This window comes from Nyctereutes procyonoides, unplaced genomic scaffold (genome assembly GCF_905146905.1).
Source record: "Nyctereutes procyonoides isolate TBG_1078 unplaced genomic scaffold, NYPRO_anot_genome, whole genome shotgun sequence".
NCBI lineage: Eukaryota > Metazoa > Chordata > Mammalia > Carnivora > Canidae > Nyctereutes > Nyctereutes procyonoides.
In genome coordinates, this window is record NW_026575121.1 from 50,524,370 (window position 1) to 50,551,987 (window position 27,618).

General features: G+C 45.5%; 1 protein-coding gene and 1 non-coding gene across 7 annotated transcripts in view; both read right to left on the reverse strand.

Moving 5' to 3' along the window:
- The window catches only part of TMTC4 (transmembrane O-mannosyltransferase targeting cadherins 4), a 65,001-nt gene extending 39,583 nt beyond the window's left edge, over positions 1 to 25,418 (reverse strand). For 2 of the 6 annotated variants that reach the window (XM_055335933.1, XM_055335930.1), the window contains exons 1-5: positions 24,545 to 24,727; positions 18,864 to 19,079; positions 14,528 to 14,643; positions 13,190 to 13,406; positions 7,599 to 7,686 (exon numbers count right to left, since the gene is read on the reverse strand). In XM_055335933.1, the coding sequence (XP_055191908.1) occupies positions 7,599 to 7,686; positions 13,190 to 13,406; positions 14,528 to 14,643; positions 18,864 to 19,025 (583 nt within the window). In that variant the 5' untranslated portion in view covers positions 19,026 to 19,079; positions 24,545 to 24,727. Of the gene's footprint in view, positions 1 to 7,598; positions 7,687 to 13,189; positions 13,407 to 14,527; positions 14,644 to 18,863; positions 19,080 to 24,343; positions 24,435 to 24,544; positions 24,733 to 25,400 lie in introns of those variants that run through there. The other 4 variants (XR_008665765.1, XM_055335932.1, XM_055335931.1 and 1 more) reach the window with 4 other exon arrangements.
- Positions 14,215 to 14,319, reverse strand: LOC129516718 (U6 spliceosomal RNA). The gene has a single exon (XR_008665849.1). It is a non-coding gene; the product is annotated as a U6 spliceosomal RNA (small nuclear RNA).
- Positions 25,419 to 27,618: the final 2,200 nt, after the last annotated feature.

Genomic DNA, 27,618 nt, shown 5'->3' on the forward strand with positions numbered 1-27,618 from the left:
CCAAGCAGCCAGCAGCCAGCAGCCGAGTGTAAGCCATTCTCTTTCGTATCCAGGTTGTCTGGGCCTCCAGACCTGCAGAATTCAATCATGCCCTCCAAACTCTGTGACGTGAAACAATGAGTGGGAAGTGAAAAGAGCAGTGAAAACCAACTCAAAATGATGGAGAGTGCAGATTGAGGGATGGGTGTCTTCAACCACCTACTTTAAACTCACAAGGAACAAACAATCATGAGCTGTAACTCAAAGCATATCTGGACAGGTGGATATAAGAAAGGACAAAAAGGACACAAAAGACCACAGCCAATAATAACTTTCAGGGTCAAGACCCTGAGGCTGGATGCATGGAGAGAAGCAAGCTCATAGCTTTACATTTTCTAATGACTAAATAAGCTGCCAGGGACTGTAAAAGACCATTCCAGTCTGGAAGCAGGGCCACAGGCTTCCTTTTTATCTACTCTTTCCTCTTCCTGAAGGAGAGTTCAAGTGAACAGGAGAACAGACCCTGGGAAGGCATGGGAGGCAGGTGCTGTAGATAAGAGGTCAACACTTCTTCAAAGACTTCCTAATTGATGCATTTGTCTTCCATTCTAAGTAACTTCAACCTCATGAAAATCTATTCATATTCTTAAAAGGCTCTCTGCAGAAGCCACATCTACCACTGCTATCTGTGTGCAAACATTCAACATTTCCAGGTTAACTTTCTTGAAAACATTAACAAATGTAACATTAAAGGCCCAACCAGCTCTTTCCAATTTTAAAGCAAATACATAAATGTCAAAAGAATGCCACTGGACCAAAGAAGAAAGGTCATATTGCTACTACAATCAACATAGTTCCATTAGGACTGGAACAGACTTTGTAAATTTCTCAAGAATCAACGTAGTAGTTGAAAAGCCATCACATGTTGGAGCACTTTTACCTTTGGTATTAGTTTCCGAAGGATTTATTAAAAAATTTATCTTTTCAGAAATAATTTTGTAATTTACAAATGAATTTAAAACAGATGTATATATCAGAATATGTACATTGTGAAATAAAAAGATCAGTAGGAGGGGTGCCTGGGTGGCTCAGTTGGTTAGGCATCTGCCGTTGGCTCAGGTCATGATCTCAGGGTATTGGGATGGAGCCCTGTGTCTGGCTCTCTGCTTAGTGGGGAGTCTGCTTCTCCCTCTCCCTCTGACCCTCCCCCCTGCTCATGCTCGCTCGCTTGCTATCTCTCAAACGAATAACCTTCAAAAAAAAAAAAAGGTAACGTTAAAGAAACCAAAAGGAGAATGTAAGATGTCTTTAGTTTTGTACCTTTCTCTGAGAATATTCCACATTAAAAGAGGCTAATAAATGTATTAGATTTTATTTAACCACAAGAGACACACAGAGAGAGAGAGAGGCAGAGACATAGGCAGAGAGAGAAGCAGGCTCCATGCAGGGAGCCCGATGTGGGACTCGATCCCAGGACTCCAGGATCATGCCCTGAGCCAAAGGCAGATGCTCAACCGCTGAGCCACCCAGGCATCCCCCACATGTTCAATCTATCAACATTTAGAATTTTCTTCAAAAACCCCTTCTGATGTCTTTGAGAAAGACAAGCATTCAGAATAAGGAATAGATTCTTTATGTTAAAATTAATAAAATGATTCTTCATGAAACTTTAGCCATCTTTGAGAAAGGCCAAAAGATTTAAGTTTTCATTTTCTTTAGGAAAAATATGCCTGGTAAATGATTATCCTCTGTAACTGGAAATTCAGATTTGCCAACTGATACATGATACATGATTTACCACCATCTATAATGTGTAAGAGTAAGAAGTGAATGGACCCCCTCCTGCTCTCCCACTCCCGTGCTGAGCCAGTCTTATGGGAAAGTCACACAACGGTGCTGAATGCCCTACGATGCTAGGCACCTATGAGGTATACACCCCCCTGCTCCCCCACCAGGTCCCTGGGGCCATATGTATCTTAGGAACCGTATGCTCATGATGGGTAGGGAGATCTCAACCCCAGGAAGAGCAGGACATGCCTCATTGTTAACTTTCAGTCTCAGGAAGAAAAGTTACCACCAATATTCTCTGTACTTGAAGCTGTTCTATTCAGCTGTCCCCAACCTCTCTGCTGTATCAGAAACATGGCGAGTCACAAAAAAACTGGTGGTCTTATATCGGTATGATAAAATAATGGTAACAAGGGGGGTACAGAGTTGTTGTATGTCATCAAGCTCTGAGTGAGCATTGTACAGCCTAGGGTCACTGGGGTCACCTGTCTGCTACATCTGAGCAGAGCTGTAGGTTTGAAAGAACAGATGCTCCAAGACACAATCTGCCCCATGTTAAGCCTGTAAAGGATGGGATGGAGGAGGGGCAGTGCTAGAAGAGTTTATAACCCTGCCTAAATCTTTTTGTAGGAAAAAAAAAGGTTAAAAGGAAATCTATTGTTCTTTCTTTAAAACAGTCCATTGGGTACACCAATGTGCAGAGCAGCATTATTCATAGTAGCCAAATGGTAGAAACAACCCAGATGTCTACTGACAGATATACAGATAAACAAGATATGGTATATACGTTCAATGGAATTATTCAACTTTGAAATTCTGACACACAGAATAGAATTACCTTGAGGATGTAATGCTCAGTGAAATAAGGCAGACAGAAAAGGACAAATATTGTACAATTCTACTTATACAAGGCCCCAGAACAGTTAAATTCATGGCCAGAAAGCAGAATGGTGGTCGCCAGGGGTTAGGGAAGGGGGAATGGGGAGTTACTGCTTAATTGGTGTAGAGTGTCAGTTTTGCAAGATGAACAAGTTCTAGACATGGACGGTGGTGATGGTTACAGAACAATGGGAGTGTATTTAATAAGCTCAACTGTGTTTAATAAGTGTATTTAATAAGCTTTAACCATTTAAAAATGGTCCCTTTTATGTTATGTATATTTTACCACAAGAAAAATAAGAGGGAAAAGTCTACTGGGATTTAAATAATAGAACTAATTCTTTTTGTGTCTGCTCGGGAACTCTCACTAGTACACAGAACATTAAAAAAATCACGAGAAGAATCTAGTCTTTGTGCCATTTTCAACTTAGGACAGCATTTCTTGGAAGGCAGACTGTATTAGAAACTCTTCAGAATCCTGAGAGCAAATAATAAGGTTAAGTAGCCTCGCCTACATTTACTGTGCAGATGGACACCACCTGGGAGTCATAGGGAGATGACTCTTCAACCTTCTAAGTGGTTGTCTTCCAAACCCACAGAGACCTCGGGAGAGGCAGAGCCCCAGGACTCAGGGATGGAGACGCGGCCAAAGGGCTGGAGACGAGGTGGTGGGGGAGAGGGGAAGAAGCAAAGTCTTTAAACTGTTTTAATTTTGAAAAGGTGCCTTTTTTAAAAGTTGGGAAATGAGTTCACGGTTATGAGTTACAGAAATGAATTCTGGCTTACTACTTATATATCAACTGCATTCTTGTGTCTCAAATATTTTACAAATGTATTCTAGTTGCCTTTCTCATATTTTGTTTTTCACGCTTAATTGCTAAATTATATTATTACATTTTGGTTTTAAAATTTCTCTCCTGATTCCATAATAAAAAGTCATTAACTATGCACTTGTTTCATGTAATGTAGGGAGGAAAAAAAAAACTCCTAAAGAATATATCGTCCAGTTGTCTGAGATAAACACAATGTTTTAAAGATGAAAAGAGCATGTCATCAAAATCTGTTGATTCTTAATCTGGTGACTCACCTGGCATTAAAAAAAAAAAAAACAACTATTTTAAAAAACAAAAAACATACAAAAGTATAGATATGGCTACAGTGATTTTTACATCTTCTAACTTAGCTTAAATAATTATCAACTTCTGGCTAATCTGACTACATTCTTCCTGCCTCCTCTCAGATTATTTTGAAGCCAATCTCAGACATTATTCCATTTCATCTGTATTTCAGCATGTGTCTCTAAAAGTAAAGGATTTTTTTAAAACATACCTGTGATGCCATTATCATGCCTCGTATCTTAATAATCCATTAGCAGAATTGAATGTGTCTCCTGGCTAATTAACTAATTTAAAGAGACCAATAGAGAGAGTGCAAGTGGGGGGTGGGGAGGGGCAGAGGGAGAGGAGAGAGAATCTGAAGCAGACTCCCTGCTAGTGTGGAGCCTGGCATGGGGCTCAAATTCACAATTCCAAGATCTGAGCCAAAATCAAGAGTCAGACACTCAACCGACTGAGCCACCCAGGTGACCCTGCTCTGTTTTTTTTTAAGATTTTTTATTTATTCATGAGAGACACAGAGGCACAGACACACGCAAAGGTAGAAGCAGACTGCCTGCAGGGTGCCCAATGATGTAGGACTTGATCCCAGACACCAGGATCACACCCTGAGCCAAAGGTAGGCACTCAACCACTGAGCCACCCAGGTGTCCCACCTCCTTCCCCCAGTTATTTATTTTTTTAAAAAAAGCCAATTCTTTTTATTTTTTTTAAATTTATTTATTTATGATAGTCACAGACAGAGAGAGAGAGAGAGAGAGAGAGAGAGAGAGAGAGAGAGAGGCAGAGACACAGGCAGAGGGAGAAGCAGGCTCCATGCAGGGAGCCTGATGTGGGATTTGATCCCGGGTCTCCAGGATCGCGCCCTGGGCCAAAGGCAGGCGCCAAACCACTGCGCCACCCAGGGATCCCCCCCCCCCCGTTATTTTTAATGATGGTTTTGATAAGCTTTGCCTTATTGATCCAATAAATATAAGGAAGCAGAAGAGCACAAGGCAGTTGGTGTTGGCTTTGATGTGAGTTAGACTATAATAAGTTAGACTCCAGTGTGAACCCAGTTTTGCCATAAATAGTGTGTGACCCTGAAAAAGTTACTTAAACTTTAAGTCCTACATCTGGAGAAATGGGAAAGTAATTCTACCTATTTTAAAGATTGTTACATAGTTAAAAGAAGAAAAAAATATATATATACAAATATATATATACACACACACACACACACACAAATACACATGTGCCAGTAGACAGTCAAAAAATGGCAGCTATTATATTAACAGCAAAGTCATCTACGTTCCAAAGTAAAAACCTTCTGCTGGAAACCCCTATTAATCATTACTAAAACAAATTTTGGAACCACTCAGATGGTGACAGCTACACTGGGAATCATCTGTCTTGGAGCCTGGCAAACTTTGCAAAGAACTAGACAGTTAAGTGTCTTAGGCTTTCAGGCCAGATGGCCAGTACCAACACCGTGAAACTCTGCCATCGAAGGGCAAAAGCGGCCACAGACAAAATGAAAATAAATGGGTGTGCCTGTTTTAATAAAACTTTATATATGGACACTGAAATCTGAATTTCATGTAACTTTTTATATGTCATGAAATGTTATTATTGTTCCTTATTTCCTAACCATTTAAACATGTCAAAATCAGAGCGCTGAGGATGAGTCAAGCCCAAGCGGTGGCATAAAGGCTGGAGGGAGCTCTGGAACGTGTGGAATCCCAATGCTGAGCAGCCAGGGCCAAATCCCCAGAGATGCCCATCCTGCCCATCCACTGCCTGTCAATCTTGCCTATCCTCCAGGACTCTCTCCAACTCCCCTGGCAGCTCCCCAGGGGAATCTAGCTTTCCCCCCAGATGCACTCCCTCATCTTGTACCACAACTAGGGTATCCAGGATGCCAAACTCTCAGTCCTCACTCACCACCTGCTCCTGGCACCCCTCCCGTGAATCCCTGGGCACAGGGCATGGTAGCACGAGGAATGGTGATGGACAAGAAGATGTGGAAGAAAATGAAGAAAGTTCATAAAAAGATGCATAAACACCATGAGCATGACAAGCATTCCTCCTTCTGCTCTTCCAGCAGAGACTCTGACTGAATACAGGGCCTGGACCCTTCCCTCAGGCCTCTCCAACAGTTCTGTTCTCCCATCAGCTTCAGAAGCCATCTTGTTCTGGGGAAAACTCGTCCTTGTGTCCCTCCTCCCTTACCTGCCAATCTGAGCCTTACCCTGCTGTTCAACCCTAACTGGCTAGGAAAAATGAGAAAAGAATTACCATGGGCTAGTGAAGACCATCTTCTCACTACTGAGATAGAACTTTAAGCTGATTAGCAGGAGATTAGCAGGAGAACTATTTTTTCTTTTTAAAGATTTTATTTATTTATTCATGAGAGAGGCAGAGGCATAGGTAGAGGGAGAAGCAGGCTCCCTTTTGGGAGCCTGATGCAGGACTTGATCCCAGAACCCTGGGATCACCACCTGAACTGAAGGCAGACACTCAACACTGAGCCACCCAGGTACCCCAGGTGAACTATTTTTTGAGGATGGTGAGACCTTTGAGCTAAATGCTAAAGATGAGTTTAAGATCTGTAAAACATTATTTTTTTTTAAGTTTTCTTTTGTAATAGTTGTGCGGTGTTGTGGAAATTTAATTATGGAAAAAAAACGGAATCATTTTTGTAATGGTAACAAAAATATGTAAAAGTCATTATTAAAATTTGCCACAGTGGTCATTAAATTAGATAGTAGTGGCTCAACATGTATTTGGAAAAAAATCATTCTTAGTTTATGGGCCACATGAGAAAGTTTATGGGGTAGTGGGCTGGCTTTGGCCTTGGGTCCCTTTGTTTACTAACCCTGAAATTTCCATTTCACCAGCCCCAACACACAAAATTCTCAATGAGCAGTCTGCTCTTCATTATTAGTAAGAGATTAATTCACAGGAGAAACCAAAGTACAAGAATCAGTACATGACCACAATATGAAAGCCCTGGCAGCTCTGGACCACACCTGAGCTTTGAGAAACTCTATGGAAAAAGCCTCAACATGCCAAGATACACGTGCTCCTGCTTAAATTGCTCTACTCCAACATTCCAGAGGAAATCATCCCACTCACCTTCCCTCTTTTCCCCTCCCCCCAAATATAAATCATTGATTATGATATACAAGAAGAGTTCTACAGTCCATACACTTCTCACTTCTTCAGATACAGAAACTGAATGTACATGCATCGCTGGAGCTAGCAGGCATGACAGGTACATAAGCTGAATTCATCCCATCCAATGTCTACAATAAAGCAATTGGGAAGGTAGGACTTGACTTGGGGATCATTGAGCCATACAGGGATTCTGTTGCATCTCAGTTAATGCACCTGCTGTGCTGCTGCAAACCATTCCTCCATGCCTCCCTCCCCGACACACACACTCAGTGAGCCATTTCAACTCCAGAAATAATGCTTTTCTTTGTAAGTATTAATATTCTTCCAATGACAAAACCAAGAATTTCATAATCCAGGTCCACATCCATAGCTATTCATTTTAGATTTTTTCTATTTTTCTCACTGAGAAGTTTTAATAAAGAATAAACAAAAGTGTTTTTCCCCTACAATTTTGCTGCAAATAAAATGATAAACACCCATCACAACTGCTTTAGTAAAGAGCACCCAATAGAAGGCTCCCGTGAATGCTAATGTATGAACTTTGTATTATTAAAAAAGCAACAGAGTAAACACGTATCTAAAGAGAGATCTTTTGGTCCACATTCTTGCAAAGTGATAAAAATTAAATAAATGGACAATTTCCCAGCTTAAAATTAAGAAGGAAAACATCATCCTTACTTTCTCTAAATGCTTTACAGTAGCCAAGGAAAGATAACAGAAAGAACAGGGCACCCAGGAGGTCTGCACGGCCGACAACACCAGCAACCTTAAAAGAAGGAGAAGAAAAAAAGATTTATGTAAAAAAAACATTTAAAAAATCCTAAACTTAGGAAACATAAAAAGATTCTTAGAAAGGCAAGGCAAAAACCTTACAAGATTTTGCCATCTGTTAAAATAACTGTGCAACAGCCCTGTGGTCTTATCTTACAATTGGTTTTTCTTTTCCCTCTTTGGTCTAAGATTTGAGTTAGTTGCTTCCATGAGAGCCAGGCGGCAAGGATTGTACTGATGGCTGTTTTGGGAGCAGGACACAGTCCTGCATGAGCTGTGAGAGCCCCATCCCTGCACACTGCAGCCTGGAGCCCAGACACCCATACCACTGATGTCCACAATGTGGATTGTCAATGGAAAAAACCATCGGCTCAAAGGGCATAACATTTAGTAAAGAAAATTTGATTGGAAACATGGAGGAAAGGTGGGAAATAAATGTGAAAAGTCATCAGGAAAATAGAAAAAGGTATGGGAACAATCATTCAAAGTTGCCCCTGCCACTCCTCCTCCCTTCAAGATCAAAATCAATTCAGTGGGTTGACCTGGAAATCAGAATGCTTTAAAAGTGATTGAGAAGAAAGATGAAAACAGAATAAAATGTCTACCATTTCTTTCCCCACAAATGCCCTTTCCTCCCTTGCTTTCTCACATCACATCCAGTAATTGTTCTCCAAAATCTCCTGGCAGAGAAAGACACAGAATTCCACCCAGGATTGTGGGTCTGGTTTATGCGGCATGCTTTGCTAACCAGCACTCAGATATGACACATACCAAAGCCTTACTGGGATTCTCTAGGTATCTCTCCAATGGCACACATATCATGGTACCCTTCCCTCAGGCCTCTCCAACAGTTCCATGATATGTGGGACAGAATAAAGACTAAGTAAGCTATAAATGGAGGTAAAGAGAATATACAGTGAACATGAAAATTACTCTATTTATGTATGATTCCCAACTGTGTGGACAAGCAATGACTTTTGCTTTTTGACAACAGTTTCCTGCTACCAAGGCTAGATATAAAACATCGGAGGTGATTATCCATTCTGATCATTAACTCCTGATGGCAGCGCACGTGGCAGTGCAAGGTGTCACACGATCATTAAGACTGGAGGAGCTGATGAATCCAACTTGTGAATGCCACCCACAGGGAAAAAAACCTCCTAAGAAGGAAGAGAGAGAATCCCAAGCAGACTCCGAGCTGAGTGCAGAGCCCCATGCGGGGCTCAATCTCATGGCCCTGAGATCACGACCTGAGCTGAAACCAGGAATCAGATGCTCAGCCGAGCCACGCAGGCGCTCCCGTGATAAGCTTATTTTTAAAACAAACATTCTTTGGCTCACTGGTGAAAATACCCCCAAGTCTTTAAGCAATGTACGTGATATTATCCAACATAAAGAAAAACAAATTTTAAAAAGTACAGCAGGCGTTTTGAAGTACAAAGAGTTTTTAGTCCTTACAAAGAACTTTTGACATCGTGATTAAAGACAGATTTCACAGAAAAAAGTTTTTAAGGGCTATCTAAGGAAGCACTGTGTCCAATTGTTTGGGGACATGAGCAAGAGTGTGGAGAGGCTTTATTTTTCTTTCCTAATATCTTCATTATATATATTTTCAGGCAAAGGTCTTTATAATAGCCTTTGCAGGCTATTTTTTTTAAAGATTTTATTTATTTATTCGTGAAAGACACAGAGAGATAGAGAGGCAGAGACACAGGCAGAGGGAGAAGCAGGCTCCACGCAGGGAGCCCGATGCGGGACCAGATCCCAGATCCCAGGATCACGCCCCAGAGCCAAAGGCAGGCACTCAACTGCTGAGCCACTCAGGCGTCCCTATTTTTTTTTTTTTTTCATACAAAGGAAAGGGAGCAGGCTCTGCTATCCTCAGATATGCCACTTTGGCATACTGAGTATTCCGAATTAAAGGTACTTGAGAAACAGGACAAGAAGGATGATCTAACCATCTTTTGTCCCCCTGAAAGCAGGAAATAAATCTCTCCTATTAAAAGCACCCTCCCTCTGTCAGGAGGGTAGAAGGCACCCTCATCCCCAGAAGGCTGAATAAACAAGCCTGTTACTTCACTAATTCACGACCCCAAGCCCAAACCCCTTTGTCCTGCCAATGCTTCTTCACAAGTTTGGAAAACTTTCCTGCTTTGGTCACTTCTTTGAAATCTCCTATTTTTACAGGGCTCCAGTACATTTTATGGGGTTCCAGGAATCAAATTTGTTTTTCTCTTGTTAATCTGTCTTAGGCCAATGTAATCATTAGGCCAGACGGGAAACCTAGGAGGGAAGAGAGGGAAATGTTTCCACCCCTACAGAGATAACCCGAAACACTCATATCAGGGTTTGCAATTCCCTCAAATCCACAGAGCAGGTCATGTTGTTTCCCCAGTGGGAACAATGTGCATGGGTTTGTCAGAAGGAACTAGAGGAAGGGAAGGGGAGAATGATTCCCCCTAATGCCTGAGTATTGAACTTTGGGTTTGGGGTTTGTACAGACAGAATTCCTACAGAAGTCCGAGTTTCCCTCTTTGATACCAAATCCAGACAATACTTGAAATCCTTACCAATACTCTGAGGAAAAGGAAACCCTATGGTGGCACTGGTGTTTGCTGGGGCCTCCATACTGACAGCCACAGATGAGGGGTTCGACAACCATCTCCCTTAGCTCAACTCCCTCCCATAATGACTGGCCTTATAGGCCTACAAACACCCCAGACTGATTTGGAGTGGTATCCTTGAAAACGAGAGACATTCCTGTCAGTTGAAGAGCAAATAACACTCATTAAAATTATTCATTACCGTGGATCCCTGGGTGGCTCAGCGGTTTAGTGCCTGCCTTTGGCCCAGGGCACGATCCTGGAGTCCCAGGATCGAGTCCCACATCGGGCTCCCGGCATGGAGCCTGCTTCTCCCTCCTCCTGTGTCTCTGCCTCTCTCTCTCTCTCTCTATGTCTATAATAAATAAATGAATGAATGAATGAATGAATGAATGAATAAATAAATCTTTAAAAAAAATTATTCATTACCAATCAGGGCCTGGGAGGTGGGAAAACTGTAGGGTGATGAACTCACCCTGGGGTTTGCCTGGGACTGTCCCAGTTTTAAAATAGAAAGTCCCATGTCCCAGAACCTCCTTAATAATGGGCAAAGTGGATGGCTAGTCACCCTGTAAGACTGGGAAATTCAGATTCTTATTTGCAGCAGACAAAAACATCCTCAATGCTAATATCAAGAAAGTATAAAGACACAAACACATAAATGCTAATACAAAGAAATTTATATTACTAAAACCTGGAGGGACCCACATTGCCAGTGCTTTCTCTTCACAAATGTAATCAGAAGCACAATAACTCCCCAACCCCCAGACCTCATCCTAGCTTGCTGGTCAGTTTGGGGGCACTGTGCCAAGGGCTGTCACATAGGTCTTCATCTGGAGTCCATAGCCCAGGGCTGCTTCCCCAGCACTGTACTGGGGGCTTCAAAGGGCTCTCCTTCCTCCTAACTCCTTGGGTCCTGCTTCTGGCTTATTTTTAAAGCTGGGTTAAATGTAGAGTGGGGTATAATGAGGGGGTGTAGATAGGAGGAAACTGAATACTCCCTATTTGCCAGAACAATGAAAGATGAACATACAAATTATTTAAGAATGCTAATTTTGGGGTACTTGGGTGGCTCTGTCAGTTAAGCGTCTGACTTTGGCTCAGGTCAGGATCCTGGATCCTGTGTTGGCTCCCCACTCAGTGGGGAGTCTGCTCTCTCTTGCCCTCTCCCCACTGCTGGTGTTCTCTCTCTCTCTCTCTCTCTCTCTCTCTCTCTCTCTCTTTCTTTCAAATAAATAAAATCTCAGAAAAAGAATGCTGATTTTCAATGACCCATAATTTTTTCTTGCAATTTGAGTTTGAATGACTTTGACGGAATGGAGGTTGAGAGAGATGAAGAGATTTTTCTCAAATATTTCTTTTCTCCTATAGCTAGACCTTCCTTGGCTTCTTTTTAAATACTTCAAATGTAGAATTTTAGGATTAATATGATCCCAGATGGCATTTACTGGGGCATGGGTGTGTGTGTTTGTGTGTGTGTGTATCTAGCTATACTTGCTAGCACTTGAAACTTTTCTATAAACTAACTTCTCAACATTTAAATTCAGAATTTTAGGAAAATTTCTTTGGTTAATAATTCAAATATTACATTTTGCTTTAAGATCACACTAAATTAAACTGTAAATCAGTACTTTTGCCAGAAATTCCCCTATTTCTGATTAACGCATACACTATTTCTGGGTCCCAACGAACATTTAAGCCATAATGAGAACTCACATGGAAGCAAATTCTAATTTGGTCACAGTTATATATAAATAGTCTATAACAAATCTTTTGTAACAGTTTCCAGGTTGTCAGTCCTCTGAATTTGCTAAAGTAAAACATTATGAGAATTTTTTTTTAAAAAGCTTTATAGTGATAAGATACTAAGAGAAGGGTCTGATAACAACTCTACAATCCTCTTAATACCGAGAATAGAGTCTAACAAAAGCAGATTCTAAAGGCAGGAATTCGGTTCAATATAGTGAAACTCACTTCAAGATGCTCAATACATTTGGTTAAATGTGGGGATTTAAACACACATGAAATGCAAAAAAATCTGTTGTGGATAAGTAATAAGAAACATATAATATTTTATACCAGGTGCTTCAAGCTCACAGAAAAAATGGCTAAAATCACATCTTTTACCTCAGCAAATATGCAGACTTTCATTTTTAAAGGGTTCCATGGTGGCAGGGGAATAGGATGGTTCTTGAAATCCCCACACATATGGTTAAATCCCAAAACAGTTTGTACCAAATACATTCAGTGGCAACTCAATGGAATAAAGGTGTGGCCCGCAGGACAGCAGGTGAGGGCCCTGTCAGGAGCTGCCATGTCAGCTGGGCCACCTGGGCGGAGTCTTTCAAGGGAAGGAGAACCATCCAGGCAGCAGAGAAGAAGAGAAGGAAGGTGGGAGAGCTCCAGACCAGTCCCTAGCATGGTGTGGAAACCACACCTTCCCAGTGCCGGCATCTCCCCAGCATGGGCCTCAGACACCAGAATTTAAGTTCTGCCCCCAGACTGCTCTCAGTGGAGGTAAAAAAAAAAATTTCATTGGACCCTTTGCTGAAGATAAGCTCCTAGCTTCTGGCCTTTAGACTTCCAAACCTGGCAATATTCACGATTTACCCTTTATGGTGTGGTCACGCAAGGGAAGCATGATGTCTGCGTGACCAGATATCACATCGTATCAGTATTATAAGGTCTTTGCCCATCTTGGGACTCTGCATTTTTCCTAAGAGAGATCTGTGGGATCTACAAATAACTGGCTCGGGTGTCTGGCAGGGGGTAGCACCGTACACTTGGTACTGCAATAAGGCTCTTCAAGGGGAGCCTGTTTTAGGGAATGAGCCAACAGATGAAAGGCTCCTTGTCCTCACACGAGCACGGATGCCGCGGACAGACGCTACTTACACACTCGGTGTGTACCGGATGCACGGCGAATAGCAGAGCGGCCAGCAGGGACGATCTGGGGGCCAGGTTCAACCTCCGCCCTTTACTGGTGTACTGCAGGCCACCAAACAGCACAGAGAAGACATCTACCATGAGGACAGAGATGCCACCGTGAAGTAGGATGTTGATCACATGGAAACTCATGGGGTGGAAGCCTCCAGATAAATAGTAGTTAATCCTGTAAGTGAAGGGTATTTGTTCATACCAGATGCACAGAAGCATGCATAGTAAAATGCAAACCACCTGGAGGAAAAGGTTGGTGAGTAATAGCATGAAAGGGGGAAGAGAAAGTTCTGGTGAAAGTGACATCAAGATGAATAATGTCTATCAAGCTTGGAAGGTTGAAGAAAGGGTAAGAGCATAATTAAGTGCAGATGGCAAAAATGGAAGAGAAGAGCATGTCAGAGGAATGAGGCAGATAATATGTGGAGAGGAAAAGCAAGAGGAGAGCTGGACAAATTTTTAAGTGCTAAAAAGGCAAGACTGCATGCCAAGATGATATAACATAGCCCACATTCCTCCTGGCTACCCCACAGGGACCCAAATTTAAGACAGTCATGTGACTTGCTTATCCAAAAGACAGGAAGCATTCCTTGATAGTTCATCCATCAGCCTTCCATCCAACAAACATTCTCACTGTCATGGATTCTTATTACTGACTGCTTCTCAATTACCACCAGTTCTAATTCATCATTTCTGTGCTTCTGAGAGATTGTACACAAGTGTTTAATGCACCTGAGATATAGCTATGAATGGGAATTTTGGTGAGGTGAATAAATCTACTTAATGCAAATGGGGAGGTGAGTGAGAGGTGTTTTTAGCTTTATTTTGTTTTTTTGCCTATTGGCTTGGTAACACTAGGAAGATTTTTACCTTATTTTTGTAATGGAAAAAAACCTCACAATTTCATTAGATGCCACATGTTGCCTTGACTCACATTGTTTCTCTGGTTAACACCAACAAAGGTCCAACCTCCAAGAAATGTGCAAAATATGGAACATTTCACTAACTTGTGTGTCATCCTTGCAAGGGGCCAATGCTCATCTTCTCTGTATCCTTCCACTTCTAGTATCTGTACTGGCAGAGCCAGCCCTGGAGTCATGTTTCCTCATGTACATTCTCTCCATCTTCCTGTGACCTATTCCTAGCAGTTGGAATTGGCACATACTTTTTGGAGACCCATATGAATAAGTGGTTTATTCTTCCCTAGGATCCACTGGCTTGACTACCCCACACTGGGAGCCTTATCACACAGAACCTGGTACAGCATCGCATGCAGCCCACGCTATCATATCTTACCTGAAAGTCAGGACAGTCAGAGGGCGATAGGACTTGTGGCTGGTGTTGCTGCTTAGCCTACTGCCCCAGAAGTCATGATGCCAGAGGTCCCCAAGGGGGGTGTCTGCTTGGAGGTCCTGCAGGAACACAGCAGAGGGCATTCTGGACAAAGGAGTCAGGACTTCACCCTCATCTCGTGTCTAAGCCCTCACCCTGAGCTCTTCCTTGGAGCTGCTCATTGCCCTAGGCTCCACCTCTCCGACCAGTCCTGGGCCAGGCCACCATCATCTCTCATCTAGGATACAGCCAGGCCTCCCAGCGGGTCCACTATGCCCTGTGACACGTTCTCCAGGTTGACCTCTCCAAAATACAGATTTGGGCACCCACCCTACCCCGCTTAAAACACTGCGATAGCTCCATTCCTCCCCCAGGACAAAGCCTACATCCTGATGTGGATGTCACAGGCCACAGGGTGCTCTGGCTCCTGCCGAGCTCTACCTGCATCTCTCCTCTCACTCAGACCCTGACCTTTGTCCTACCCACTCAGCACCTGCTGCCAACTACCCCAAAGGCTTTGCACACATAGGTGTCCACCAGTTATCCCTCAGCTCTTCACAGCCCAGCACATCCCACCATTCATATCCCAACCAGTGAGCTGTGACCTTCCTCAGCTGATGCAATTCCCCTTCCATGGGTCACAGGGCATCTCGTACCCAGCCTCACAGCAGCTGGCACACTGGTGGTTTATCATCTCTAACTACCATCTGTCTGCCCCACAGGACTGAGGGTCAAGGAGACCCAGGTCACATCTGTGGCGGGGGAGTATACAGTATACAGTAGGTGCTTAATCCATGTTGAATGAACTAATGGATCATATAGCTTTTTCATATTCAATACATAAGTTAATTTCCCTACAATATCCCGGTTAAAACATGAGTGGAGAAGCATATGTTTATTTTATATCATGAGCTAAACAGAAAATTGAAGAAAAAACCAACTTCTACATAATTTTTAAAGATAAAAAAATTACTAAATATTAAAAAACTATACTTATCTTTCTATTAAGGTCATTTAATTTCATCCTATACTACAGATGCTTAAAAATATATCTTTTAATTTACTTTTTGTATTTTTAAAAGGTTTTATTTATTTACTCATGCAAGACACACACAGAGAGACAGAGACACAGGCAGAGAGAAGCAGGCTCCCTGTGGAGAGCCCGATGTGGGACTAGATCCCAAGACCCCAGGATCATGCCTGAGCCAAAGGCAGATGCTCAACCACTGAGCCACCCAGGTGACCCAAAAATGCACCTTTTAAAAAAACATTTAATCATAATACCAGGGGCGCCTGGGTGGCTCAGTTGGCTAAGTGTCTGATTCTTCATTTTCGCTCAGGTCATGATCTCAGGGTTGTCAGATCGAGCCCTGTGTCGGCCTCTGTGCTCAGCGCAGAGTCTGCTTGTCTCTCTCCCTCTGTTCCTCCCTCAGTAATGTGCACTTGCTCTTTAAAATAAATATGTAAATAAAATCTTAAAAAATAAACGTAACACTAGATGGCTTAAACTGTATCTAACAAGAAGAGAGGCAGATAAGGCACTACAGAGTAAGTGACACAAGTGAATATCAATTCTCTCTTTAAAGCATAACTAAACAGGAATATTTCAGGGACTAGCAATTATGACATGCTAAGCACATACAGTGTATCAATCAAGAGTCTTCATTGCAGGAACTAAAATCAACTCTGATTAACAAGCACAAAAGAAATGCATTAGGGAAGATGGCAAGGCTCTCCATTCCCAGGTGGGCTCCCAGATTTGGGGCTCTGTGGCCAGATGCACACCCACAAATCACACCACCAGACACCTTGCTGAGGCTGCCCAGCCACTTCCAGGCCCTGTCCTCTTTGTGTGGCTAGCTCCTGACTCCAACAGGTGGGTGCACCTGAGAGGAGAGCCTGCACCCAAGTCTGCACCCAACCAAGGCAGTCTCTGCAGCTTTGACCAGCCAAGGTGGGGAAAGCCTCAAGCAGGAATGTCAGATCATGGCTGGCCCAGGAAAGCACCCAGTGTCTATGGCACATGGTGGAGTTCAGTAAGTATTTATGACTTCAGTGCTCATGGGTTCAAAGGGCAAGGTTGGGGATGGGTGACAGAGGCAAAGCTGACCACCCCATACCCACTTTGATGGTGAATTTCACTTCTGTTGCATACCGGTTTCACCACCCTGGAGCATACTCTCCCCTCTTCTACGAGTCAGTTTGACATTTCAGGAAGATCTTGGAAACTACCCACTAATTTGGCTTGCTCGGTTATAAAACTGGAAGTCCATCTTCTTTTGCATTCTCCCAGAAGTACCTGTTCACTTGTGCAGGAGCTGGACGTAGGCTCTTTCCCTCCGTTTGAGTAGAAAATGAACACCAACGAAGCTCTAAATATTTGATTAGGTGTAGCCTACACACAGCAGGGCGCACTACAGGAAGAAAGGTCAATTTTCCTCCTAATGATTTATGGAAAAGACGTGTGTCTGAAATTCCTGCTAACTCCACTGTCTCAAAGAAAATCACCATCTCAATGAAAAAAGGCAACTCAACCCTACAAGGAAGCATCTGGAAAACAGTCTTTAACACCAATAAAACCCAGGAACAGCCTGTTTCACATTATGGTGGGCACAGTGCCAACGAACAGAGCAGAGCCTTTCATTAAACAGGAAAGGAAAAAAGGAAGGCTAAGAAGTTAACAAAGGGGCACAGTGTGATGCTCTAGAAAACACTGCCAAGACAATGTGCAGCAGAGCCACAAAATGGCTTCATCTGCCTTACCCCACACAGAAGGAAGAATTATAACCTCATACCAGGGCATCTCACATACAACAGAGCGTGCACCTTCCCCTGCCTTGTCCACCAGAGGTCTTCAACATACATCCTAAGTTAATACTGTATCTATCTTCCACTTTGGAAAAGTGGAAGAGTTAAGAAACCCTCAACGAAATGAAGAATGGGCTTTAAAATTAAGTCATCTGCTTCTGTCTTTGTTTCAAAAGCCAACTCTACAGCCACAAGCCACCGATGTGACACAGTTGCTGGGAGCTACAAACTTACTACTTTTGATTTTAAGGACAGCTGAAAAAAGAAACAAAACACTGCAGCCACTGCCTGGTGAATCTGAGAAATATTACACATGAAGAACCCAGATTAAAAACAAACTTCAAGGAGGCTGTGGTCTATGTCATCAAAATAGAGGCAATCAGGTACAGACAATATGTTACAAATAAAACACCTGCACAAGTCACCCCTACTTCTCCCCACCCTCACCCACAGAACACATGTTGGTCGCAGAGACGTTTTCTCAACATTTTCAATATGAAAATGACTTTCTTCTTATTTGGGAAAAATCCATGATTTTGAAATGCTAAGAGCATTCAACCACAGTGTTGCAGAGTTGCTACAGTTGCATCTACTAGAGAGAGATTAATATATTCCTTCAGGTTCTCTTCATTGGGTTAAGGCACACACAGACTCTATCTGTTGAGTAACTGGGTCATCATAAAAATTCTAATCTATGCCATTTCTGCATTCTTTCTCCTCCTCTCCTCTGGCTCTCCTTACTTCCCAGTTTCTTGTTTCGATTTTTTTTTTTAGCTCATTTAAATTTTGTTCTTCCCTTCCTCCAAACCTAATTATTCTTCTCTATCTCCAGCTAGTGAAAAGCAGTATCATTTATCCTGCACCGATATAGCACCCACTGGTGAGCAAAACTGGCTGGTATTTTGCAAACTCAGCAAATCTGAGTCTCCACACAAGAAATGAGCAGGAACTGCAGCTTCCAGGACAACACAGTCCTCACTCTCCAGCAGCTACCAGCAGGCTGTCCTGATGTTATCAGCAAAGGACAAAGAAGCACAGCCAACTCACTGCCTGCTGCTGAGGACGCACCTCTTGGTAGGTCATTAGACTGGTCCATTGCTGCAGCAAATGCATATTGGGGCAGGGCTGGGGTGGGGAGGGGGAGGACAGCTGTGGCCTACGATTCTGGAAATTTGTCCTAAAACCTAAGATACTTAGTCTGCAATGCCTTGCAATACCCTTCCTTGCCTCGTAATCTGAGAGAAATAGTCTCTCTGACACATGAGTAGACTGGAGCCTCAAAAAGGTGAGGGTAAAGCTTGAGGTCAGGTCATTGCTTCCGACAATAAATTAAAGGGGTCCCAAATTGAGGGGATGCAACCTAAAAGAGGTAGGAAATCTAGAATGCTTAACCAAAGCTTAACACAGAATTATTCAACACAAACTGTGATTATTAACGAGAAACAGGCAAATGGTTAACACAAGTTTACCAAAAAGGAGTTACGGTACGAACCTTATTGTTAATAATAGCTTCCGAGTCATCAAAGACAAAATCTCCATCGTAGCTACGGGCGAAACACACGAGGGAAACAAATCCCACCACTAACTTAGCCCAGAAAGCGGGCAGGACAGAAGATGGAATGATGTGATCCAAATCGGCGTCCAACTCGGTCATTTTGAAAACTGCAGCCTGCCGGCCTCTCGCTCCAGCATTATGCTGGTTAGAAATCTACAAGAAAAGTGACACGACACAGACAGTCATCAACACGCTGTTAGGAATGTTTCTGCAGCAGACACGTGTACCTAGCAGCCATCTATGCTGCAAGTTCGTGGATGTGGTCGTTACAAACTTCAAGTCGTGGTTTTCTGTGGGCAGAAGAGTCACCCGGAACACATGTAAATTCTCCCTGGGCATAACAGCAACCTAGCAAACTGAAGCCTTTGGGTTTCTGATACTGGATTATCCTGAGAAACATTAATTTCAGAGAATCTGGGTATATATATCAATCCCTTAAGACAAATTGTTTTTATAATCCTTGAACTAGTTTACACCAAAGTTAAAAAAAAAAAAGTCACCATGTTGCTTCATTCAAACAAGAGTAATCAATAAATATTCCTTGTTGGGTCTTAGCATGTGGTGTAGGTCTACGTATTAGGGTACAAAACATGGTCCTGATTCTGACAGTCTCTCTACAACTCAAACACGCACTCCAGTTAGATGAGGATCTGGGAGAGAGAAGAGAGTTTTAACACAGATGATGAGGCACAGCACACGATCGATGGCCAGGTGAGAGGTTCACACACAGACAGAGGAAGGAGAGAACGCCATAGTGACTGGTTTACCTTAGTCCAGAAAGGGCTGAACTGAATCCTAACAGAGAAGAGGGGAAGCTATTCCAAGTAAGGATATGACCTTCACTGTTGGTGAAAGAGTCAAGTTAAAAATACACTCTTATTTTTTAACTTTTTCTAAGAGGCAAAATGTTAAAGCCAGAAGAGTTTGTCTCTCCGCCTTGCCATTTATTAGTTCTGTGGCCTCATGTGTGTCACCTGCCCTTTCAAAGTCCACTTCCTGAGCCACTCAGCAAAGCATAAGGACTTTCCAGTGGTGAGATCCGCCTGAGAGCTTCCTGCTCTGGAATTTGCCCAAATATCAAACTATCCTGCAAATCACATTCTATCTGTCCCTATCCTCACTACACCCTCAAGAGGTGCTTTCTCTGGGTTTACCAGAATCATGTTTGGCTCAAATTGTTCAGGTTCCAGTCCTATGTTACTCTGGACAAGTTACTTAACCTCTCTGGCCTCAGTCTCCTGGCCTCTACAATGGGGATAATTCTTCTACCTTACGTGATTGCCATTAAACAAGATACCCACCTAAAGTGCTTAGAACTTTAGTCTGGCTTTAATGAATGCTCAGGGGAGGTAACTATTATTACAAACACTTTCTATAAGAAGGGTAAAAGCACAGGCGAAAGAACTATTTCTTAAAATCCCCTTTAGTGTTTTGGTTTATTGTCTACTGTCGTAAAGGGACCTGGCCCCCAGTCCTTTAATGCTAGATGGAAGAGAATCCCAGAGTCGTTGATTGGGAAGGCGGTTTAGATGCATTTGTTTCCAGGCCTCCAAGGGAATACCCTGGATAACAAAATCAATAAGAAATCAGCCAAATAGGCCATCTGAGGTCACAGGCATCTTTTCTACAGGCTTTTATCTGAGTAAATGTGGAGAAAGATCCAACAGTCAATGGGACACGTTATTCTCGGGTAACATTGTCCCTTTCCGGGTGTTGGAAAGAGGTCTAGACTTACAATTCCAGAGAGGAAACGCTCTGCATCTCTCACTGCAGGTCCCTCAAAGCTTCTCCACCTAATGTAACTCACACTCTCAGCAAATGCTGGCGGGAAATAGTCCATTTACTATCTGCTGCCTTTTTCTTTTCTACTGAAAGGATTAAACCATTGGTGATATCCAAATTACAGCTGCATATACAATATAGGTCACCATGCAGGCCCCTACTACTGTGTCTGCATTTCAACTAAAGAAATCGCTACAAAAAAAAAAAAAAAAAAAAAAAAAAAGCAAAACAGACAAAAATGTGAAAAAACAAATCACAAAGACTATGTAGTTAGAAAGATACCACGACTTAACATGGAGGGAAAGTGTTCTTGGATTTGGAAAATTAATGTGGAGGAAAATACATGTTTTTTGTTTGTTTGTTTTTGTTTTTAAGTAGGGCTCTATGCTGGCCATTGAGCTCCAATGAGGGGCTTGAATTCATGACCCTGAGATCACAAGTTGAATGCTTAATGGTTTGAGCCATGCAGGTGCCCTAAAATACATGAGTTTTAAGTGCACAATAGAGCTGTAAGCTGATGCATGGTCACAGAGCTGGTCTTGATGTTACCTGCTTTAGGCCCAAATATTTGAGTATTATTATTATCTCACAAAAGGCTGTTGTGAGGTTCCAATACCCATACAGGAAGAATACCAGAGCAAGAGATAATCTGTGCTCCTGAAGTCACTGTCCTGCCCCACTTTTCATTTCAGATGACTTGTAATACAGGTGAATTACTCTGGTAGTCAGGCACCAGCCGAAACATATGAAAGGCAGACTATAGACCCGAAGATCTGCAGTGCCCTGGTGGGCCAGGCCCGGACTCCCGGAGCACTCCCAGGACAGCTGAGGCAATCTTGGAATGATCTCCCCCTCTTCTACTGCAAGGACATCAGCAAACCTAGAGTCTGCCCCATTCCTCACCCTCCAGCTTATTCTTTTCTGCTGGGCTCCTGCCACCTCATGGCAGCTTCCTCCCAAGTCTCTGAGGTTCTCACTCCTCTGCTGTCCCTGTAAATACTCACAAATGCCCTTTTTACTTAAGGTATGATGATTAATGTATACACTGGGATGGCTGAAAGAATACTGTAGATTAGTCAATGCAATAAAAGCCATAGTGTGTTAGGAACCTATGCAAAGTTCTCGGAGCGTCACCCAGGGGTTAAGAACTCAGGCTCTGGAGGCAAGCAGACTTGTACTTGCTATCTTTGAGACCTTGAGGATCAGTTTCTCATAGGCCCAACAGGGTACCACTACATACTCTGGGAGGTTGTCATAGGCTTAGAGGAGAGAATGTACGGAAATAATTCATTCCTGTTATGGTTACTATTTCGGAGAAACTAGTTCCCAGGGCCGGGTTCCTGATCTCCTGTCTTGGGAACACTGATGCCATCAACTCTTCATTCCTGTAGATGGGCTTACCAACCAAGGCCAGCAGTAGCCCATCCAGTGTCCCGATATAACTGAGAATAGGTGCCCTTCTTTGGATGGGTCCAGGGCACTGTGTGCTTGGCTGGCGTCTGTATGTCCTGCATAAACTGCACAGTATATCATGGTGACCCTGCTCCCAACCTCACTTCCCCCAAAAGGAAATGGCCTTTGTTCTGTGATGATCCCAGCCGGACTTGGTGCTCAAGTAAAAGAAGCCCTGCCAGAGTGAGGGGATACAGACAGGTGTACCCTCCACCTGTTTATGCAGGCCATGAAATGGGAAGGCACACATTCTGATTTTCTCTTGATAGGTCCCCAGCTGCACGGTCTCGTTTCTCTCCTCCAGGTGTCCTGTCTGGAAGCCCTGGCTCTGGGTAGTGGCTGGACAGTAAATTCACCATATGGAGTGAAAAGGAGGGGGCCTCATGTAGGCCACAAGCTCAGTCCCAAGTGGTGCTGCAGCCAGCTTGCCTACCAGTAAGGTTGCTCTGCTCTGACCCCTGACTCCTGTGCTCATTTCCCACTGTTCCGAATTTAACTGGCCCCAGGTGTAATTGAATTTGGAACAAAGCAAAAGGCTCTAGTCTCGATTTCTCAAAACTCCTAACATGAAGTCTCTATTGCCAGGAGGTTGAAACAAATGAATCAATCGTCAATGGTCAGAAAGATCTCATCATACAAGGACTCGACCTCCCAAAACAAATGTCACAGAGCTGTGAACCCTGGGGACCCAGTGACAGCTGACACAGCTGCCTTGGACGGCAGGAAATAGGAATGATGAGACTAAACCCCAAGGATTCACCCTGGACTTATAAGCAGCATCCAACTACTACAGAATATTCTTCCACATGTATGGAAGGGCCCGCTGGCCTCCGGGTGACCTTTCTACCTCATCAGTAACAATCCATCCATGCCAAGCTGCCCTCTACCAGGCTGAGATGAGACAGTGCTTCTGGAAATCAGATTAAGGAACACCATCATTTCTGACCCAGCATCTGAAGACTTGAGCTGGCTGCTGCTCTCTTGGGGCCCTCAAGGTATGGGAGCTGGTCATCTCCACCGCCCTCCCCCACGCAGAGCTGGAAAAACAAATGCTACTCAATGTATCTTCCTCCTGTGATAGCCTTTCTTCTTTTTAATTCAGTAACAGGCGGGAGCCACGCCTGCCTAGAGCAAGAATGACTGCGTGTGGTTCGACATCCACAGTTACACTGTCCCAGAAAGTTTCCAGCTTGCTAGCTTGAAGCCATTTTCCCAGCTAAGTCAGCACGCATCACTTTACCCCACGTCCATCTGGGGTGTGCCAGGCATGGCCAGGCCCGGCGGGAGAGGGGACCGAGAGGGACCCAGCCAGTCGTTATGGTAATTGTTCCTCCAGGAATTCTGCGCGTCCATCTGCTCTTGCAGAGATAACAGCGTGGGATGATGACTCACAACGCGCTGGCTTGATCTTTTTTCTAACTCCTCCCTTCTTTTGTGTGTGGTTGAAAAAAAGAAAGAAAGAAAGAAAGAAAGAAACACACACACAGAGCCCACAGTCAAAACACCAACAAGACCAGAAGCCCCGCGGAGTTCGCAGGAGGTGAGGGGCGGCTGCGCCACCTGCTCGGCTTCCCCAAACTCCAAACCCGCGCAGGGAAGCGGCAGCTCGGTGGCCCCGGGCACCCCGGCCGGCGGCACGCGGCTCTCCCGCCGCTCCGCTCGGCCGCCAGCGCGGGGGAGCTGGCACTCGCGGCACTGCGGGGGAGCCGCCTTTAACCCAGGGCGCGCGGCCAAGAGGCCCGGCTGTGCCCAGCCATCGCCGGCGCCGCGGCCAGCTGGCGGCCAGGCGCGGGGCCCCGCGGCCAGGTGGCCGCTTCGGGGACGCGCTGCGGGCGCCTGGTGCGCCCCGGGGCGACGGGGCGCCCGCGCCGTTGGAGCAGGCGGGGGTGGCGGCGGAGACCACGGCCCGGGGCGAGGGCAGGCGGAGTGCGCGCCCTCCACGCCGCGCCCACTGCCCCGCGGGCAGCTCACGCCCGGGCGCACCGCGTCCCCCGTGACCCCGGCCCCGGCCGCAGCCCAGGTCCTGGAGCCAACTCCCAGCGGCACCGCCGCCGGGCCCGGGCCGGCCCGCGGGGCTCGGAGCGCGGCGACAGCGGGCACCCCGCGTCCACTCCGCGCCCAACTCCGTTCGCCTCGCGGCACGCTCGGCCGCTCCGCCCTGCAGGGGCCGCCCCGCGCGTTACCTGCAAGGAGCCCGAGCGGCGGCCGCATCTCCCTCCCGGGCGCGGAAACTCCGGCCGCTCTCGGCGCCCGCCCGGAGCTGGGCAGGGGAGGGGCCGCCCGCGCCGCGCCCCCGCCCCCGCCCCCGCCCCCCGCCGCGCCCCCCCCCCCGCGCCGCGCGCCGCCCGCACCGCCCGCGGCTCCCCACGCGCGCGGGCGCTCACTCTCACACTCCCGCCTCGGCCCGCCCTCTCCTCGCGGCCATTGGCTGCGCCTGCCGTCACTTTGACGCCGCAGCCCGCTCCTCTTCAGCTCATTGGCGGCCGCGCCGGGGATGTCGGACCGCCGGGCGCTAGGCGGCGGCGAAAGAGGCGCAGGGCCAGGCGGCGGCGGCGGCGGCGGCGGCGGCGGCGGCGGGAGCGCAGGAAGCGGAGCTCCCGGCGCGGAGGCCCGGCGAGGCCCGGCGGGAAGAGGCGGCCCCTGCTGGCCCCGGGGGCGGGCTCAGGCCGCGGAGGCGCGCCCGCCCCCCCCCCCCCGCCGCCGCCCGCGCGCGCGCGGACCTGCCCGCGCTCGGCCTGCGCCCCTGGCGCCGTGGGGGTTGCTCCGCCGGGGGCCGCAGCGACCCTGCGGGGAAAGGAGCTGGGTGAGGACCGTCAGGGCTCCTCCTGTCGGGGAGGAGTTGGTTCAGATCGGTGTGTCTCCACGTTCGGCCTTGCTGACTTCTTCCGTGTGGCAGGAGTTGTTTCAGATCCGTGGGTCTCCGCTCGGTGCCTCTCGGAACAGAGCTGAGAGCTGCGTTCCGCCATCCAAGGCCCTGCCTGCCGCCTGCTGTTTTTCATGGATCCTCTTCCTCGGCTCGGGCCTTCGTTCTCCTGCTGATGCACGATCCCCGCTGTGGCACCTCACCCGGCTGCAGCCGACATTCAGGCGTCCCTTCACCAGTAGTCACTTTGTCCTAAACTTTTACTGCCAACCGGATTGCCAGGCCACCCGCCAGGAACTCCCATCTCAGCAGATTGCTTTGCTGCCTCAACAAAAAGAGAGGAGCCTTTTCCACTCTCCACCGCCAAACGTACAAACCTTAAAACGCGGATTCCACCCTTCATTCCCCGCTTCCAACACCCCCTCTCCCCCAGTATGACACAGTCCCATCCGGTCTGAGATCAGTCCCTCCCTCCTGACTGACTGGATCCCTGTCATCAGCGTTTAATCAGTCCCAAGCCTTCCTCTGCCTCTCACCCTACCCTTCCAGCTGCCACCCTGTTCCCTCTCCTCCTCTCCATAACTGAAGTTAAAAGACCTGCGGGTCCCCATGCCCCCCTCCCTGTCTAGTCTTTCCGCTCGGAGCCACTTCTTGGTTTCCACATTCCACTGAAACTGCCTTTTTCCTATAGTCACCCACAATCACTAAATCCAAAGGACACTCTCCTGCCGCATTTTACTTGATCTCTCAGCAGTATTCTTCCTCAAACACACTTCTTTTGGTGATAGTGGTGTGCTGCTCCCTTGTGTTCCCCAGTCTCCTTACTTTGCTCATCTGCTGCTTGATGACCTCCAAAGGACATGTTTTTAAGGTCTCAGTCTTTTCGTGCTACAATTTTTCCCTGTATGATTTAATCCACGGCCAACATTTCAATCAATATATCCCAGATTGATACAGCTCCAGTCCTTATCTGAGCTTCAAACCCATTTATCTGGCTTCCACCTGGCTGTGTCACTGGCACCGAGGATGGAAGACATCCCAAATGGAATGCGTGCTCTCACTGCTTTCTCCTCCTCAGGTCTCCCTGTAATAAGTGACGTAATTGTAATACGACCACCTGCCCAGTATTTCCCAAACCCTTGGCATCTAACAAATCACCAAGATTTTACTTGCTAAATGTCTATCAAATCTGTCCACTTCTTTCCATTTCCACTGCCAAAAGGAAATAGCATGCTGCTGTGCATGGGTCTGCCTAACCTACCTTCAGTGATGTCACATCGGCAGATTGCTGTCGGCCATGGTGACGGTATCTACACCACAGAAATTGGCAAATGCCATGAATCAGAGCTTAGTTTGTTGTTTTGCTGATTGTCTCTAGACGTGAGAAAGTGATGGGAAAAAATTGTTAATAATGCAGATTAAACTTTAAAATGTGCTGTGCTTAGTATTGAAGCTAAAAGATTGTAGTTTAATGGGTTTATTTATACAGGGTAAAAAACAGCTTAGCAGATCACATATCAGATTTAGTGATAATGACTTTATTGAGAAAAGAGCAGATTGAGATACAATCCTTTTGTGAAATCACAGTTGAATTACAAGCATCGGTTGGATACAGATACAAGCTTTCAGCAAAAAATCAACAAACACGTTCTGTAGAATGCCCCAGTGATGCTGCATGACCTGGCCCCTTGCCTACTGCTCCCAAATTGTCTCATGTGCCTGTCGCCTGTTTCCTGAATTCAGCTCCATTGAGTTTTTATAGTCCTACAGTGTGCTATGTTCCTTTCCATCGTGGGCTGGTCACACACTCTGCAGCACTCTCTCCTGCTCTCCTTGACATTCAGCTAACTAATTCATCCTTCAGGTCACTGCTCAAATGTCAATTTCTCAGAAAAGCCTTCCCTGAATTATCTCCCCAAACACCCTTAAGTCCCTCTGTATATGCTCTCGTTGTTCTCTCTCTCTCTCTCTCTCTCTCTCTTTCAAGATTTTATTTATTTATTCATGAGAGACACACAGAGAGAGGCAGAGCCATAGACAGAGGGAGAAGCACGCGCCCTGTGGGGAGCCTGATGTGGAACTTGATCTCAGGACCCCAGGACCATGACCTGAGCCAAAGGTAGATGGTTGACCACTTAGCCACCCAGGCGTCCCTGTGCTCTCATTGTTCTTATCACAAGTACAACTATCCATGTGATTCTTGTACAAAATCTAGCTCCATCATTAGACTGTGAATTCCATGGAGGTAAGGGACATGGCTGTCTTAAATACTGTACCACTGCAGGTGCTGTGCCTCCCACAGAGCAGGCACTCGACAATGTCTCTCCAAAAGAAGTACATTTCTGAAAGTCATACTGTATTGTTATTGGCGAAGCTAGAGTTAGAATTGGAATCTCCTGACTTAATCCAATGGAATTCTATTCCATAAATTGCTGAGCCAGCCATGATTAAAGTGTTATCATATTATGTGCCAAGGATGGGGCAGGCTCTGTGAATATTAAAGTGAACAAAGTGCTGATTCCACCCTTCACAGTTCTGTGGTTTATTAAGAAGTATAAAATGCAGGGGCAGGATGAGCACTGGGTGTTATTCTGT